This window comes from Esox lucius, chromosome 23, assembly GCF_011004845.1.
Source record: "Esox lucius isolate fEsoLuc1 chromosome 23, fEsoLuc1.pri, whole genome shotgun sequence".
In the NCBI taxonomy this organism is placed as follows: Eukaryota; Metazoa; Chordata; class Actinopteri; order Esociformes; family Esocidae; genus Esox; species Esox lucius.
In genome coordinates, this window is record NC_047591.1 from 22,094,212 (window position 1) to 22,111,492 (window position 17,281).

Below are 17,281 nucleotides of genomic sequence, written 5' to 3' on the forward strand. Positions count from 1 at the left end.
CCTGTCTGGACCAGCACAGGTTTTATCCGACAACGCTTAACCACTGGATTTCAGCCCCTCTGAGGAGGATTAAATGTCAACCTCAAACCCTCTGTGAGAAAACAAGCCTGCTCTGTTAGCCGTGCTGTTAGGTCTGATCCTGGCCCTAACGGTTCAGATGGAGGACACTGCTCTAACAGTTACTATTGTATGATATGTACACTTGTAATCCGAAACGTATTCATCTTTTCCTCCCGGCTAGAATGTTGTTTGCGAGGTTATTCACAAAAAAATAATCTTAATAGCGCTGGTGTTGGTAGTTTTAATTTTTGACAGAGAAGGCGTTGCATTCTGTTCTTGTGTTTGGGAGTAATACTTAGCTTGTGAAGTTTTGTCTTCTGGCTTCCTACTGAATTGGAGCAGACAAAGGAAGCTCAGTTCAATATCAAGACTCTAGTTTTGCTGTGAGATTTAAAAGTCGTATTACTTTCCGGTGCTTTATAAAAGGACTCTCCTGTCTGCGAAATCCCCTTCAGGAAAAGCACTACGCCATAACCCCCCTCTCAAACAGGGAGGCCTGTTTTATTTTTTTATTTCTCTCCGGACCACAGGAGTGCATAGGAACTGTTGTGATTCCACTCACACTTGCTCCCCACACACACACACACACACACACGCACGCACGCACACATACAGCCGTACAGCTGCCTGATTTTGAACTGTCCCGGGTGGTTGTGGCGGGGTCATTTTTCTTCCTCTGGGCTGGTGCTCGTTCAGACTATTAACCCAGCAGGCTGTTCAGCGCTGCGCCAGCCCAGCCAGGGTTTAACTCTACTGAAGAGGACGCTCTGTAGCCTTTTAAGCACTGGACTGAGAGGTGGTGCCAGGGAAGCCGCGTCCAGCTGCCAACAGCAGCTTTGCGTTGGGTTTTTTGGTCCGGATTCAGGCTGGTCGTTCTGAGTGCTAATGTCTGAGCTATCCTCTACACAGAAACAGAGTTGATGGCATAAGCCCCCCCCCCCCCCCCCCCCCCCGAACTCCGGACCTTGAGGCCACGTTCACTCAATACATTTTTCATTTCAATCCTTTAATCAGAGTTTTATTTCAACCGGGGTCACCAGGTGGGTGAAGTTAATGAAAAGGTACGTCAGAAAACCAGCAGGGTCCGGACCCAGAGTTATGTACCCCTGGCGTGAGCTTTTGGCGACATGTTTTCCTTACCAAAAGGCAAGGAAACGTATGTCTTTTGTGAAATTCCTTTTTTGTCTGTTTCAATGGCAGAGGAAGTGAGATCAGGGAATGCTTTCCGGAAGCCTGTTTGATACAGCCGTTTCCTCTCCAGAGATGTCCTCTCGCTATCCCTCCCTCTACAGCGTTCTGTGAGCATGCTGTGTACACTAGAGAGTGTCATGGTCTTCATGTGCTAGACAAGCTTACCAAAGTCAAGTTTGACCCACTCTCCAGTCTTTGTTTTAGACTAAGCCTGATAATATCACCCCCCAAAGACATGTTAGGGTGCAGATTTGCTTTAGTCTTGCTGGCTGCCCCTCCATGTTCTCTGCTGTAATTTAATAAAGAATTTCGGCACACCGCAGTCAAAACCTCGTCTGAGAACAAAAGGGGTTGTCAGCTTGTTTCCAACAACAATGATAAATTGGATTCCAAACTCCAGTGGCCACTGTAATTCAATACCTAACCACAGCAGTCAATTTTACTCTGCTTTTTTTCACTTGAGTTTTTGTCACAACAGTGAAGACTTGAGTAATTTATTGCCTGTATGTCAATTGAGTCACTGGTCTGAAGCCGCGGAGCTTCCCCGAGCTGACGTGTTTGACATCAACATATGGACCGGGGATGATCAGAGGGTCATATTTTAGCCACCTGAGATGGAGGCCAATCTTCTCACAGGGCCTGTGAACCAGTCCAATTAACTTGGTCAATACGGGAGCTCCTGTTCTTGTTTACAAGAGAGTAGTGGGAAATAGCTTGTTAGCTTTTAGATTATTAAATTAGAACTTCTGGATATTTCTGTATGTTTGGTTTAGTGTGGCCAGGCAATCAAAGGCCGGCATCTCCAGAAAGAGCAGCCAGAGCCACACCTGTCAGATCACTCTGTGTTTTTGAAATATCACGCGCTGTCGTGAAGATCGCAGACAATTCACCTCCACTTCCTCCGTCAGCCTTTTGAGATGGAAAAGAGGTCTTCGTTAAAGCTGTCCATGACCGATGCCTAGATTGACATCAACCTTTAAACCCCCCCCTCCCCTCGTGACGCGCTCCCGCACACTGATCTAAGTGAGGTTCAAAGGTCGAGCCCATCAAGCGGAATAAGCCAGAGAGCGCGACGTCTGTTTGTGAGTGTTGCAGGTTGATGTGCTTGGTCAGGTGTTGGTTTTCATTCAAATTCTTCTCATTTATGTGTGTAACATCTGCTTTCTTTTTAAGACACTTTCAGTCAACCGCATCTTGCCAGGTGTTTTAGAGGGAGGCTTGTGAGAAACAACCATTCCTCTGGCTGCAATAAAATGTTATATACTGAGGAGAATTCCATAAAATAATTGTGTGTCAAACTGTGTGTTTTGTGTGGCGCCTTCACTGGTTAACGCTCCATTTTCTTCCTCTCGCACAGACATGTGTCCATGACTCTGCCCGCCAGTTTCAGACGTCAGAACACGACTCGACCGGACTACGAACACCAGAACTCCAACATGTATGCCATATCAGGTGAGTCGCTTCGTAATATGGTGTGAAGCGGGTGTTGTCCCTCAGTTGTGTGTGTGTGTGTGTGTGTGTAGTCTGTGGTGTTGCTGTGGTAACAGGCCCCAGGGACTGTATTTTGACAGGCAGACCAATTTTGAAATAGTTTTCAGCGATTGGTGTATTGACCAATCAGACCAGCTCTTAAAAAAAAAAAAAGAATAGGTGATGTGAGAGGTCCAGCAACCAATCAGGTGGGGTATATGGAGGTCAAGGAGACTGGCGCTCGGCTGCCGTAAGGCAGATGTATTTCAAATGCAGAGAGAGACATCGTGTGGTGAGAATGAGCTCAACCCCCTGATTCAGAGGGACTTGATTTATCCATGCTCCGATCTCTGGGCTACATTTTCCCTCGGCGAACAACGCGTCACTCTTCGACGTTCAGCCTAAAGCGGTGTCCTCTGCGCTCTGTCAGCCACCCTAGTCGTTACGGAGACCAATGTAGAGCTGTTCCAACGGGCCCCTTTGGGACCCCTGTGAAAGGGAGCAACGCGTTGCTCTGCGGGAGGTCTAGGAGAAACTAGCAAGAGAAACAAGCAGGGAAAGCCCCATTAAGAGATTTTGTATAGTCTCATCCATCTATATGGCCACAGGCAACATCAGGTCCCTGTTTTTGTGTTCTACATCATCCTGTTTTGTTCCATGTCATCCGGTTGTGTGCTTATGTCATCCATTTCCTGTGGTATGCTACGACCCGCCAATATTGTCCAAATTATTATGGAATTTCCACGTGTTTCCGAATCCCTTTTATAACATCATGCAGATTTGGGATCCTTTAGGTCAGAAATACCCAGCTGTGATTTGGATGGCAGCACGGACAACAGTCTTGCCTCTCGTCCATTGAAACAAATATCAGATATCAGCCATTTTGAGGGGCTGCACCTGCCCGTAATGTGCCCCCTGATGATGGTAGCTTCGAGAACTAAGCAGAGTTTTCCAATTAAAACAAGGCTCTTCGACGGCGGTCGAAATAATGACACCCCCGTAGCCCTGGAGAGGTTGAAACTGACAGGTGAGACCCCCGGATGAATTAAACATGAGGCGAGGGGTTTGTGGTGGCTGGGGCTGGTGGGGGGGGGGGCGCAGTGAGAAGCGGAAAAGCCTCAGAGAGTTGGCTTTGGAGGGAAACGGGCGGGGGGGGGGGGTGGAGGGGCTATTCGGATCTTGTAAATGTTCAATGTAATTTACATATATTAATCTCTTGCTGTTCAGCCTTATCGAGCCCCCCCCCTCCCCGGTGAAGTCTCTGAAGCTAAAATAGCAGTGACAGGCGAGGGTGCGCTTCATTTTCCCCGGGATTTATGACTTGTGTAATTTGGGATCTTTTATTAATACGCTCAGACGATTGATCCCCCCCCCGCTCTGTGTGTGGAATACGCTTAATTGTTCCAGATGGCGCCTGGCTCACTGATTATCTAAAATGACTTCTCCCTCTCTCTCGCTTTCTCCTTTTTTATGATTTTACTCAAATTTCTTTCTTTTTTTCTCTGTCATCCTTTGTCTTTTTTATTGAGTTTCATTCTGTCAACACGCTCCCGCTGTCATCCGATGGAGAAGAGACACCGGGCGGACGAGGTTTCAGGCCGGTTCTGTTTGGTTTTAAATGTTTGGGAATCACAGAATTTAGAAATGGAAACGCGTCACATGAGATGCATTTCTGTACATTTTAGAGGTATAATTGTCTCTACCCCCCCTCCCCCAAAAAAAACAACAACAACAAAAAAAAACATTATAGCAATATGGACATGAGACATTCCGGCTTGTTCTAGGCTACTTACTGTATCCGCAGCTAATTACAGCCAGATGAAATTATACCCCTCCTCATCCCAGGCCATTAAAGACATTTTATGAAGATTCATCATTCCATGTCCCTAAAAGATCCTCTGATGGCTCCATGGGCTATTTAAGTAAGTTATTAATGAACTTCTAATGCTCTGCTTGGAGGAAGTGTCCTTCCCTTGTCTCTTGTCCTTCGTTGATCTGAAAGGGCGGGTTTCTTATAAAGTTTCCGTAGGATGGACAAAGGCACTAGAAAAGAGAGCCGAAAGGGCATGGCTAGATATTTTGTTTGTTTTGATGATGAGATGTTTGTATTATGTTTGGAGAATCAGAGAATTGAAATGGAGAATTTAAATACACCATCTTTTCACTCGACAACCTGTTTAAAGGGGAACTGTTAGATTGAATTAGTCCTGTTTCATTGAAGGATAATTTCTTGTTAGTTTTCATTTATCTTTTTTCCTCATCCCATCCTCACCTCCAACCCCTGGTGCTCATCCATGTCATCTGTGTGTAGAGGTCCTAATATGATCTCATCCATGTCGCCTGTGTGTAGAGGTCCTAATATGATCTCATCCATGTCGCCTGTGTGTAGAGGTCCTAATATGATCTCATCCATGTCGCCTGTGTGTAGAGGTCCTAATATGATCTCATCCATTTCGTCTGTGTGTAGAGGTCCTAATATGATCTCATCCATGTCGCCTGTGTGTAGAGGTCCTAATATGATCTCATCCATGTCACCTGTGTGTAGAGGTCCTAATATGATCTCATCCATGTCGCCTGTGTGTAGAGGTCCTAATATGATCTCATCCATGTCGCCTGTGTGTAGAGGTCCTAATATGATCTCATCCATGTCGTCTGTGTGTAGAGGTCCTAATATGATCTCATCCATGTCGTCTGTGTGTAGAGGTCCTAATATGATCTCATCCATTTCGTCTGTGTGTAGAGGTCCTAATGTGATCTCATCCATGTCGCCTGTGTGTAGAGGTCCTAATATGATCTCATCTATTTTGTCTGTGTGTAGAGGTCCTAATGTGATCTCATCCATGTCGCCTGTGTGTAGAGGTCCTAATGTGATCTGATCTATTTTGTCTGTGTGTAGAGGTCCTAATGTGATCTCATCCATGTCGCCTGTGTGTAGAGGTCTTAATACGAGCTCAGGAGCGTCACAAAGACAATCTTGGACGTTCATGTGCGAAGAGCGGCCTGTCGTCTTAATGTGGCCCTGCATCACGAAAAGCCATGCACCACATTTGTGGGGTTGAAATGACTCGTTTACGCCAGCGTGTGGTTGTCTTGATCTCACCACACGGACCCTATTCATACTCATTTAGCTAAACCAAAGCCAGTGGGGTCAAATTATAACTTCATCAAACGGCGACTTTGCGCGTGCGTGCGTGTGTTTTTGTTATTGAAACTCATCGTGGTCTGATGTGATGATGGGTAATACACGCTCAGTCATCTGTTTTTTAGGTACATGAGTCTGTTACTGGTCCAGACCGTTTTCCCAGAACACCCTGGGTTCTTCAGGACATGCCTTGTACAAGGTGTCAGAAAACACTCCACAACCACGATTGTCTGCACTGATGCGATGACATTGCATTTGCTCAAGCTGTGATCAGCCCGTTGCCTGTCGTGTCAAAGGCTCAAACTGAACCCGGGATGTGTCCGGCCAGGCGATTGGTCTCCACCGCTCAGTGTTACGGTGTTGGTTATGGCGTTGGTTACGGTGTGGCCGGGGCGTCTGCTGCTGTGGTTTCCACTGACGTGGTGGTCTTCTGCGGAAGCCGGTACATGAGCGCCGACGGGTTGTGTGTCCCAGGTGCCGTTCTGTTGTACTGCTTGTTTAAGGGACACATGTTAGCTTGGGACGATACTCTGCTTTCTCCCCAGGGCTGTTTTTTTGCCTGATGGACTGTCGCTGACTGAATGTTTTTGTCACATGATTTCCTGTAAACCCTGTAGACATGCTCTGACATGCTGTCAAAGATTTAATGTTGGAACAAAAGTCACCAGTGACCCATAAGCAATTGTGGTTAAGTGCTTTAATCAAGGAAACTGGGACAGATTTTTCACCCTGCCTGCTATGGGATTTGAACCAAAAATGTACGTTTCTGGCTCTACACTAACTGAACTTAGCAGGCAATAATGAAACAATTGAACGGAGTTCTGACATCCTGTTTTCTGGTGGAAAGCCAAGGTTAAGACTGTCCCTGAAAGCCAGATGTTTTGGGGGACTCGGCAGATGGAGTGTGACTCTGTCCGCCATGTGACAAGCCACAACCAGATTGTGTAATCGGTCCTTTCTGTGTCTTTTTCAGCAATGGATGGAGTGCCTTTCATGATCTCCGAGAAGTTTGCCTGCGCTTCTGATGACGTGAGTCAGACCAGCCGTTGCTTAAAATATATATATATTTTTTATTATTGTTAAAGGAAATGCAACAGGGAATTATCTGGTGTCCAGCGTAACTATAAGCTTGATTTAGATAGTGCTTCTCTGTATGTGTGGGACGGGCGGATGCCTTGGCATTCGCCTGCCTGCATACATTTACGGTGAACCATTGACTCAGTCTGTCACCTTCGTGTCCCGGCGGCCGACTTTGCAGCTGCACCAAGTGGATCTCCTGGGGATCACGATCAAGTCACTGGAGGAGATTGAGAAGGAGGTGAGTGTCACCCTGCTAACTCATTCCACCCTCTATCCGGATCTGTTGGCGTCGTCTCGCGATGCTCTCGCTTCTTATGTCGTTCCAAATGCCGTGGGGGGGGGCAGCAAGACTCCAAACAGCCCAGGATCAGGCTATACTCATACCCATCAAGACATTATGACACTGTCACTTGACTTCAAACGCGTCCTGGTGCTCGGTAAACTTTAGGTCTTATGTTGATTATGTAAGGAGCTTTTACACAGAGTTAGAGGGGCCTTTCCAACAGAGATAATCCCGTTTGGAATTAAAGTGCACCCAAGCCCCTCTACTCTGGAGCCCTGAGAACTGCCAAGGGTGTGTGTGTCTCTTTAGAAGAGTAAATCATACCAAGTGGTCGCCAGCCCCTTCTTAATGGCTAATCTACAGGATTAGTGGAATATAACCAACCCAGGGAGTGTAAGTTGAAGAATCAATGCGAGGAGATCCACGGTCTATTTGTTAGTGCTTTAAGTATGCAGCAGTTTGCATTGGTAACCATGGCAGAATGTGTGCCACTGTCAATGCCCCCTCTGTCCACTAGAGGGTGGTGTTTTCCCTTTTTTCCGTTCCCTGTTCCTGAGGTCTCCTGTTGTCGGGCTGGACTGACGCTGCTTTTAATGCTATTAAATATGCATTAATTAAGGAAAGAACATTTTGGGAGAATTAAAATGCATGTTCCAGAGATGAGAGTCCATATACAACAGCCAGTAAGAAAAAAAAAATTGGACGCCGCAACTTTTTCTTTCCTTCATCGGTTCAGATGATGTCCGTTCCAGCCATTAAGCAAGGCTCCCATTTCCCCTGTGACTGGAGGAACTTAGGCACACAGTAATTGCTTTTATCCATGCATATCTAATTTGTGTCTCTTTAAGTGTTGATTAGCCCGCAGTTTGAGCTGACCTGTTCATTCTGTTGAAGAGGGAGAGGAATGGGGTGGGCATGGAATGGGGGAGTGAAATAAGAAGCAATGGATTGTGGGAAATTTTTTGTCTTAATGTCGGCATTGCTTGAATGTCATAGTATGTACTCTGTTAAGACCCCAGGTGTCCAGCATGCTGCTTTTAGCCAGTCGTGGCGCCAACAAACATGGCAGAGAAATGGCATCAGGGGGTGTTACTGTCTCTGCACTTTCCTAGGCTGGTGAGGTGGGTGTCAGGCAGGGATGATCGTAGCCCTCGAGCAACCTTTTGTGGCACCCGCAAGCTCAACTGTGGTTGTTGGCTGGAAAATGCGCTCATCTGGGATCTCAAGTTCCTGAAAAGACATCCTAGTTGGGAGCGAGTCGTGGCCTAGTGTGCTGGGCCATCCAGTCCCAATACCAACTGATCTTTTGACCACACCCACCTCAGATCTGCTTGGCCAACATCCATGTTAGTAAAGGGAAATGGATCATAGTGGTTCTGCCTGTGAGTGTTGCTGGTTTTGACACTATCAACCAATCACTCAATCCCGTTTATTTATTAAAGCCGTTTTTTTACATCATCAGTAGTCAGTTATTTTCCAGATACCCAGCCTGAACCCACAAAGGGCAAGCAACAACAGAGTTGATCCACAGTGGCCAGGAAAAACTCCCTAGAAGGTTGGAACTTAAGAAGAAACCTAGAGAGGAACCAGACTCTGAGGGGTGGCCAGTCCTCTTCTGGCTGTGCCGGGTGAAGATTATAGGAATACAAGATTATAATAATTAATATATGAAGGTGGGCTGTGTCCAGGGTATTTCAGAATCCAAATCAGCTGCATAACCAGGTGGACAAGGACAGGAAAAATCAGGTGGGGTGGCAGCAACTTGATCTGAAACAACCAGGAGGACTTTGGACAGGGACAGATATGAGTCTTTTGGGCCTGGTTGTCCTGAGGCGTGGTCCAGGGCTCTTGTGCTCCTAGGTTTAAACAGAACAGGACACTATGAAAGTTAGAGAGTGCATTCCTTGGATTCATAAAGGAGACTTAACTAATCCAGTGGAACGGAGGATGTCCCTTTACTAGAGGTCACACAGGCTCACCTAGTACCCCGGCTTCTTAGCTCTAGAGCTGGAATGTGCAGTTGGTCGTGTGTTTTTATTACATTAAACTGTTGGCAGTCCTCTTAGCCCAAACCCCCATTGTTCTGGATTTTAACAAGACTTTGATTAGATTTAAATGCGTTTGATTTGTTTCCAGACCCCAAGTATGTAACCCAGCCAGTGGGAAACTACTTTTCCAATTCAGAAAGATTTCTGGTGGTTTGAGCCGAGCTGGGCTTAACCACTAGGGGGAGTACTTTTACCAAGGAAATGAGACTAATGGGTTGGCCAAACTCTTTTCAAAGGAGGTGTGATTAGGCAAATGCTCTGAGTTAACCTGCCCAAGACCCTGTTGGTGTAGGACAATGTCACTGAAAGCTTGTCCAGGCCTAGTTATTTTTGTTTTGTTAAAGAGAAGCCACTATTTAACAGTAAATACATTTTGCCTGTCCTCAGAATGTCTTTTTAATGTAGGCCTACTAATGGCTAATGAGATGATCTTCTGTTTCTTTCTCCCACACGTCCATCTCTCTCCTTCCACCCATCTTCTGCCAGTACGAGTACAGTTTCCGCACAGAACACAGTGCTGCAGCGAGACTGCCCCCCAGTCCCACGCGGACCTCCCTTGGCTCTGAGGCCTGAACCCATCCGCCCCCCCCCCTACGTAGAGACGAGCAGGACGGACTCATACGCTACTACTGACAACCAGCCAGTCCACGCAGACCAAGCCAGAGAGTGAGAGGGAACGGGTTCTTCCTCTGTCTCTTCGGCCCGTCTTCCTCCCTGCCCGTCCCACAACAGACAAAACGGTATTGCCCCGGGGACACGGACGGCTTGTTCCTCTGCCCACATGGACAGGCTTTCGTTTGGGGGGGGGGGGGGGGGGGGCAAAAAGAGAACAAACAGACTGCCTTTGGTTGCCCTGTGCAGGATTTTTCGTCCAGTATTTTTTTGCTGCTTATTTTAAACAGGAGGGAACCACTACACTACAAGGGACCCTTTAAAGTCCCTGAGGCAGTGGTCATGGTGAAGGGAGAACTCTGGTGTGTACTCGGGAGGAAAGACTTGGGGTCAAAACAGGACCGCCGCTCAACCTGGACATGGTTATGTCATTTGGACTTTTGGTCGTTAATGGGGAGGAAACCAAGACCGATGTGGCCAGTTGGCTCCTCCCTTTCAGTAACTTTGAGGTCCTGTACCCAACAAGGCCTCCAGAGTTCATCTAAACCAACGGAACCACACCCCTATTGGAGACGAGCGATGTGAAACCCCAACATCTTAACAGTGTTCAATTGATCGTCAAATCCTCAATGTCTCCTCCGTCTCCTAGATACAAACCCTCCTCCGTCTCCTAGATACAAACCCTCCTCCGTCTCCTAGATACAAACCCTCCTCCGTCTCCTAGATACAAACCCTCCTCCGTCTCCTAGATACAAACCCTCCTCCGTCTCCTAGATACAAACCCTCCTCCGTCTCCTAGATACAAACCCTCCTCCGTCTCCTAGATACAAACCCTCCTCCGTCTCCTAGATACAAACCCTCCTCCGTCTCCTAGATACAAACCCTCCTCCGTCTCCTAGATACAAAACCTCCTCCGTCTCCTAGATACAAAACCTCCTCCGTCTCCTAGATACTATACACAAACTCCTTTGCAGTGTCAAGTAAGGCCCTTTTATCTCTTCATTGTGATGACATGGATTTCTTTGTGAGTGCATTATTACAGTGTTTTTAGTGATTTCATTGTTCTTATTCTTCCCATGACCACTTCAAGTTTAACCACTCCAGTGTTCTTTCTGGCCTGAACCACTCCTGAGATTTAAAGGGCACATTGCCTGCTGGTAAAATAGCTGAACTTCACGCCACTATTATTTTCTCCCTGCAAAGCCAGATGTTTGCATTGATTACCAGTTTCACTGTGGCTCACTCAGTCTTAGAGTTTTAGTGTTTTTTAATCTTTAAAGCTGTATTTTATATTTCTCAGAAAGTAGTTCAAACAAACCTACTGCTAAGGACAGTTGTCAGTTAGTCCTCCTTCCCTGGTCTAAAGGATATAATAGGCAGCATTGTGGTATTATTCATTGGCTACCATTTCATTTTCTTCATGATCAAAAGATTTTTCAGTGTGTTTTATGTTCAAGTATATTATGTGTTTTTTAACATGTGATCTTGTATCAGGAAGAACACCTTAATTTGGGCTGATGTCAAGTTACAATGCAATAGTTTATTTTGTTTGACTCCTAAGTGGAAATGTCGTATTTCTAACAGTAAATGTTTCTATTTGTATTGGCAAAAACTGAGTATCATAATTTAATAAAGCAACAGTTCCTGACGGTTTGCTTGTCCACTGGTATAGAGGTGCTATAACACCCTTATGTCCTTAGTTACCTGCCTGCCACTATTCCCTCCCATACGCATCACACATCTGCCATGTTAAGAGAATGTGTGGTTGACGCCATCTCCATTTTGAAGTAGTGGATCCTTTCTGATTATCTGGCATCAGTCATTTTAGCATGTAACTAGAAGGATTAGCCAATGTGAAGACAAGAATGTGCTACTTCAAATTGGAGATGGTCCCAATAGCACATGCTCTTCCAGAGGACATGAAGTGAAGGATACAATGTGAACCTAAAATGGTGATCCTAAAAAAGTGTCCACGTCCTATCCACACATAGGGGTTGGTTTCAGCAAGGTACACTATATCAAAACGTTTTTCAACAGGAAGCCAGTCTGAATTCAAATCGAAGTTTGACTGTATGTGTGTTGATTCTGCCAAACCGAAAGAGCAAGGGCGGGACTGTTTTTCTATTGGACACATTTTGGTGGTAACTCATATTTTCGATTTGACAAATTCCGATAGGTCCCTCCCAGTCTGGTACGGGTTGCGTCTGTTTCGTAAAATGTTTTGCTACGTAACCTTCTGTTTGGCAGCATGAGCACACCCCAGGTAATGCCTTCCTATTTAAAAACGGCTTCTCTATTGACACAATCTAGCTCACACTCTCTAAATCAGGAAACGCATCTCTTTGTATAGCGTTTCGACTGCTTAGTCTGAAACCCAGAGTTAGTTTTTTTTTTTTATGTGATTGCCTTTTTTCACAATTGTGTTACGACACGAGATTATAACGTGTTCTTTATTTACGTTTGTTTACTGCTGCTTGCCATGCTTACTATTTGTTGTTTTATCCAGACATGCTTGGTTTTAAGGCTATCAATATTGAGAATGCTTGTTTTATGTACATGTTATTGTCTTAGGTGGTGCCCAGGGCTGCTCCTTTTCAATATATATGAGCTTTTTTTTTTAAACACTGCCTATAAAATAAGTAAAATCGGATGAGCCTCATATTTTTGGTATGTATTCTGTCTATTGTTGTGGTTTAAGCAGTACGATTAAGTTCTGCTACGGCAGAGTCGTTTTTTGAGAGCAACCTTTGGTGCGGTTAGGAACAACATCAATAATTAAGCTATTCCTTTTCTGGTTGTCGAGCTGTTCAATTAAAAACAGAGAAACAGCCTATTCACCCGAAAATAATTGACCATTACATTACAATGTGTTTCGAGAAGATCATAACAGTCAGATCAATGTCAAATGTGACATTTAAAGATATCGAATGTGTTAATGTTCTGCTGGTATACTGTTGTCATGATTGAAGATTCTTAGTTAAGTCCATTCAAAACAGATGCTTGGAACGTGTGCCCATTTAACCGCTTATTACAGCTCGTGTTGTCCTCCATGCTTCCATGGTGAACTTCGCTCCATACATAGTTATATCTGTAAACTATGGTGTGTAAATATCTTCAGCTGTTCATTATCAAATACATTCTTGTAAACTAATATGGTTTTGTGTATTAACATTTAGTAATAGTGCTGATTGATGTTAAGTTTTGTTCAGTATATTTTAAATGTGGACACTTCTGAGCCAACAATGAGAGCCTTCCATTCTTAAAATAGCTGCTGACAAGCTGGCTTATCGTTTGATGTTGTTCGCTACGATTTTCTCCGTCATGTTGTTCGATTAACCGTTTTGATCATTAAAGTAAATTAACAGAAGTTGAAGGTGAAAATAAAATATTTGTTTTGTTTGTTCCGACCAGCTCTTTGGGACCAAATTTGGAGCCTGTAAGACGGAGCCGTATTAGGTTTTTATTTCTGCCGGCTACGGTCTCCATTTATAGATGGTCTTTAATTCATTATGTCCCTAAAGGATGCTGGTGGATTGAGGATGTTTTAAAAGACAAACCCACACAACCCCCAAGCTCACTCTGGTTCAAAGCCTACTTCGTTCTGTTGCGGACAGTTAAATCAATATGGGCCTATTAGTGAGACCGTTCTGTGGAAGTTTTTGTTTGTGGGGTAGCACACATGGTGCGAAATCCAAATAACTGGTGACTAATCCACGTGCGTCGTGCTTCTATTTAAAAAAGAAAATGTTAGAGTCCTCAACTTCATTATTTTAATTGCCATTGCTCTTTACTTCGTTATCAGTTTTTTTTCTGGTGATCTGGTCGCTGCCGCAATCAAATTAGTTATTCGTCAGTGTGTAAACAAGCAGTTTCTCTCATCTTTGTACCACCTCTGTCGTTTTAATGACGACTAGTAAAACAACTAAGCGAGACCTCTTAACTAGCTACTTCGAACCCCACCAGTAACTTTCCTCTCACAATGCGTAGGCAACAGAGAAAGCTGGCACGCACAACCCGTCGACACCAAATCAGGCTAGTTTTACTGTGACAAGAGTGTTCGGGAATGCACTGTACTTTTACTACGATATAGGCTACTTTATTAGAAACGCGTCTGTCAAAACCGATTAATTACCTCGCATTTTGTCCTTGAACTCTCGTGTAGTATTGTTGGCATCCGTAGGCTGTTTACATAGGCCGATCAGTTCTGCTATTATGCCCAGTCATAGGCAAATATCAGATTTTGACTGCACGTGTAAACACGGCCATATCTCCATTCATGTTATGAGAACTGAATGGGCTTTGGTCCCATGTAAATTACGTTGAAGTTTGTCAAACGTTGCATGTTGCTCGTACGCCAGCAAACAGCGGCATAATTTCCTATGCAGGAGGCAGGCTGCTGGATGATTTACCAGGCTTTAGGCTAATGTAATGGATTCAGCGGATTATTTTTGTAAATGGCTTACAGTATGTTTACAATGGAGTGGCTGGTGAACAAATTGAAAAACAATATTCATGTAGACTATGTTCTAACTTAATGTGCACAGATGACCGGTGGGATCTAGCATCAAATCAAGTTGTGTCTTTTGGAATGGGAACCTGTGGCCACGCCTGTCAAATGATTAGGCCTAACTGTACATAAGCATTGTTGATGTTATTGAGAACTAAAAAAAACACGTAAGCACTGTGTACCATTCTTATTAATTTATTTAACATTTAATATTTGCAAAGGGACAAATGTGTGCTTTTTTTTTTTTTTGTTTGTCTGTATTAACACATTTTTAATAAAACTTTCTTAAATGATCTTTATTCTCTCTCTGATTATTTACAAGATGCACACATATATTTAACAGGAATGAGATTATAGTTCTATTTAGAGTTGTGCTATTTGTATTTTATTATTTTCAGTTCACTGGGTTCAACCCTCTTGATGCGTGGCTAGGTTTGTCGTGACCCATATACTATTTTCACTCCGTGGAGACTTCTAACGTACTTGTAAAATAGTGAAATTCTCCTTTAATCTGAGGGGTCCCGTACCCCTTTCATCCTCAGTAGGTTTGTTCTCGCGGCCACGAGAGGCCGATTGGGATTATTGGCCTACGATGGTGCTAGGTGTGAGGTGATTCCTCTCTCCGATAGGCAGATGTGGAGGAGAGACGACTGGACAGGTCCTGGCATTGACTTCCCCTGGGAACCTCTGAGTTTAAGTGGCTAGGGCAGGAAGACGAATGGATTTCTTTCTGGTGAGATCAAAGGAGCGACCATCAGTCAGTTGCCTGAGGAACTTGCCTCCCTAACTACCACAGGGGAGTGTTGTTGTTTGATGGTTGGTGGTGGGGGGGGGTCATGCTTCCATGCAGCTGTGTGAGCAACGGATTTTAGTGAGGGTGTGTAACAGGCCACCACAGGTTGTTTGTAGCGGCTTGTTGTGTTATCCCGCTGACTTCTCCTGCGTATCAGGTTGTTGTTCCGGGATCCATGAGTGGAGTGGGAAATTGTCTGAACTGGCGGTCGGCGGCCAGCAGGTGGAGTTCTTTTTTGCCAAATTGTTGAGGGCGAGAGGTGATCCTGGATCCATCAAAAGTTTAAACGAGATGGGCTGCTGATGGATAAAGTTGAATGAGTTGAATACATTAATTAGTTGAGGAATGCGTCGATTTAGAAGAAAAGCTCTGGTTTGTCTCCACTGACACAACCTGTCAGATAGGACCTCTGTCCGAAACTATGAAGCCGGCTTATGAATGCGTTTCAAACTTACCAGCCAGTATTTTACGACTTTTGACACGATCGGCGTCATTGTTGTTAATCAGTCATTGGTGAAGAGGTCCCCTTGTGCATCATCTTGGTGGGTCAAGAGGGTCAGTTGTAACACCTGAGACCACACCAGGCAATGCCAGGCTTTTTGTTGAGGGGGATGTCTGTACATTCGCAAGGGCAGAGTGGACAGGAAGTAATCCAGGTCTCGGAACAGGTGTGGTAATACTGCATGCCCTTGGAGGTGCTACGTTCTCTTGGACGTTTACAGCCGACCTTTTTCCTTTCATCAGAGCCAGATGTGCTCAGTAAAGACCCAGGCGGCCATGAGTAGGAATAACCTACAGCTCCCCCATGGAAAACCAGGTCCACTAACAAAGCGAAGCTAAGAGGTCAAAGGGAACAGGGGGCCAAAAAATGTAGTAAATGGATGTTTCTGGTCAACTTCTGCAAAGTCTTGCAGGGCAAAGTGTGAAGCTGAACTTCTCTGCTGTTTTGTTCACACAGCACCCACAATGCACCTGCATGAATTACATCCCTCAACCGGCAGATTTCTTTGGGCGTGAGCAACATTTTCCATTGCTGTATACTTTTCAGAGTGCTTGTCTTTGAGGCTATTTATATTTTTCCAAAAATGTTATATCCTACCAGGCTTTGCCAGATCTTTTGAATGAAGTGACCGCTGCTCACTGGATGGTAGTGGGTCTGTACTGAGAACTACAGCCAGCCAAATCAGACCTCAGCCTCCACAAATCAGTGTACGCAAACTGGTTGTGGAGTACAGTGATTACAGAGATCATTTAAGATGCTGTCTAGTTCTTTTATAGCTCAATCGTTAGGGACACATGCAAGAGGAGGTGTGGTGGTGGTATTTGGTTCATGGAAATTGTACAACATTGTTCATGGCATCCTTTTGTAAAAACAGGAATGCTAGGCTGAATCTGAGCCGGCACAGTAAAAAATCTTCAATTCTGTCACCGCGCTCGGCAGTTGCTTACGGCTTCGAAGTTGTAGCTGGGAAGGACGTGTTTGCAGTCAAACCTACCTGGTGAAGCCAGGGGAAATAACAGGTTACAAAATGTAAATGCACTTCAGATCCTGTTCAATTTGTTCTACCGCAATTATATTATGTCCCACAAGTCTTCAGAATGCCTCACCTTCCCCATCTATGACTGACAGTAGTCATCCATGTTGGTTCAGTGTGTCACACCCACCAGAATTAGTAATTTTGCTCCAAAAACGTTCACCAGACAGTGTACTGTAGTGCAAAGTGGGGAATACATTTTGCCAATTGGCAGGGGCAATTGCTTTATTAAAAACAGTACACATTTTCCTTAAAATTTCTTTTTTTTCCTTCTGTTATTTTGCGAGTTGGTCCAATCTAGTCAACCCTTTTTCAGTCGTACTTTTAAAACTGTTGTCATGCCTCATTACCACTCAGCCATATTGCCGTCATGGAAAGAAAGTGGTGGATTGCTGTCACACATTTACAATGAGCTCCAAAGACATCAAAGTTCCATTAGTTGGTGTCTTTATGGCCTGGGGGGCACTTTTGAAGCTTTGGTTTTTCTATCAGAACATGGCAGATCCATATACTTTTCATAAAGGGCAGTCTGTTTAATAGACGCCCAGGTGTGTTACATG

At 44.8% G+C, this 17,281-nt stretch overlaps 1 protein-coding gene across 3 annotated transcripts in view; it reads left to right on the forward strand.

Moving 5' to 3' along the window:
* mvb12ba (multivesicular body subunit 12Ba) overlaps window positions 1–14,383 on the forward strand; it is a 28,743-nt gene extending 14,360 nt beyond the window's left edge. For all 3 annotated transcript variants that reach the window (XM_010893614.5, XM_010893613.5, XM_010893615.5), the window contains exons 7-10: window positions 2,609–2,703; window positions 6,837–6,892; window positions 7,122–7,181; window positions 9,761–14,383. In XM_010893614.5, coding sequence (XP_010891916.1) covers window positions 2,609–2,703; window positions 6,837–6,892; window positions 7,122–7,181; window positions 9,761–9,847 — 298 coding nt within the window. In that variant the 3' untranslated portion in view covers window positions 9,848–14,383. The remainder of the gene's footprint in view (window positions 1–2,608; window positions 2,704–6,836; window positions 6,893–7,121; window positions 7,182–9,760) is intronic.
* The last annotated feature ends 2,898 nt before the right edge of the window (window positions 14,384–17,281 follow it).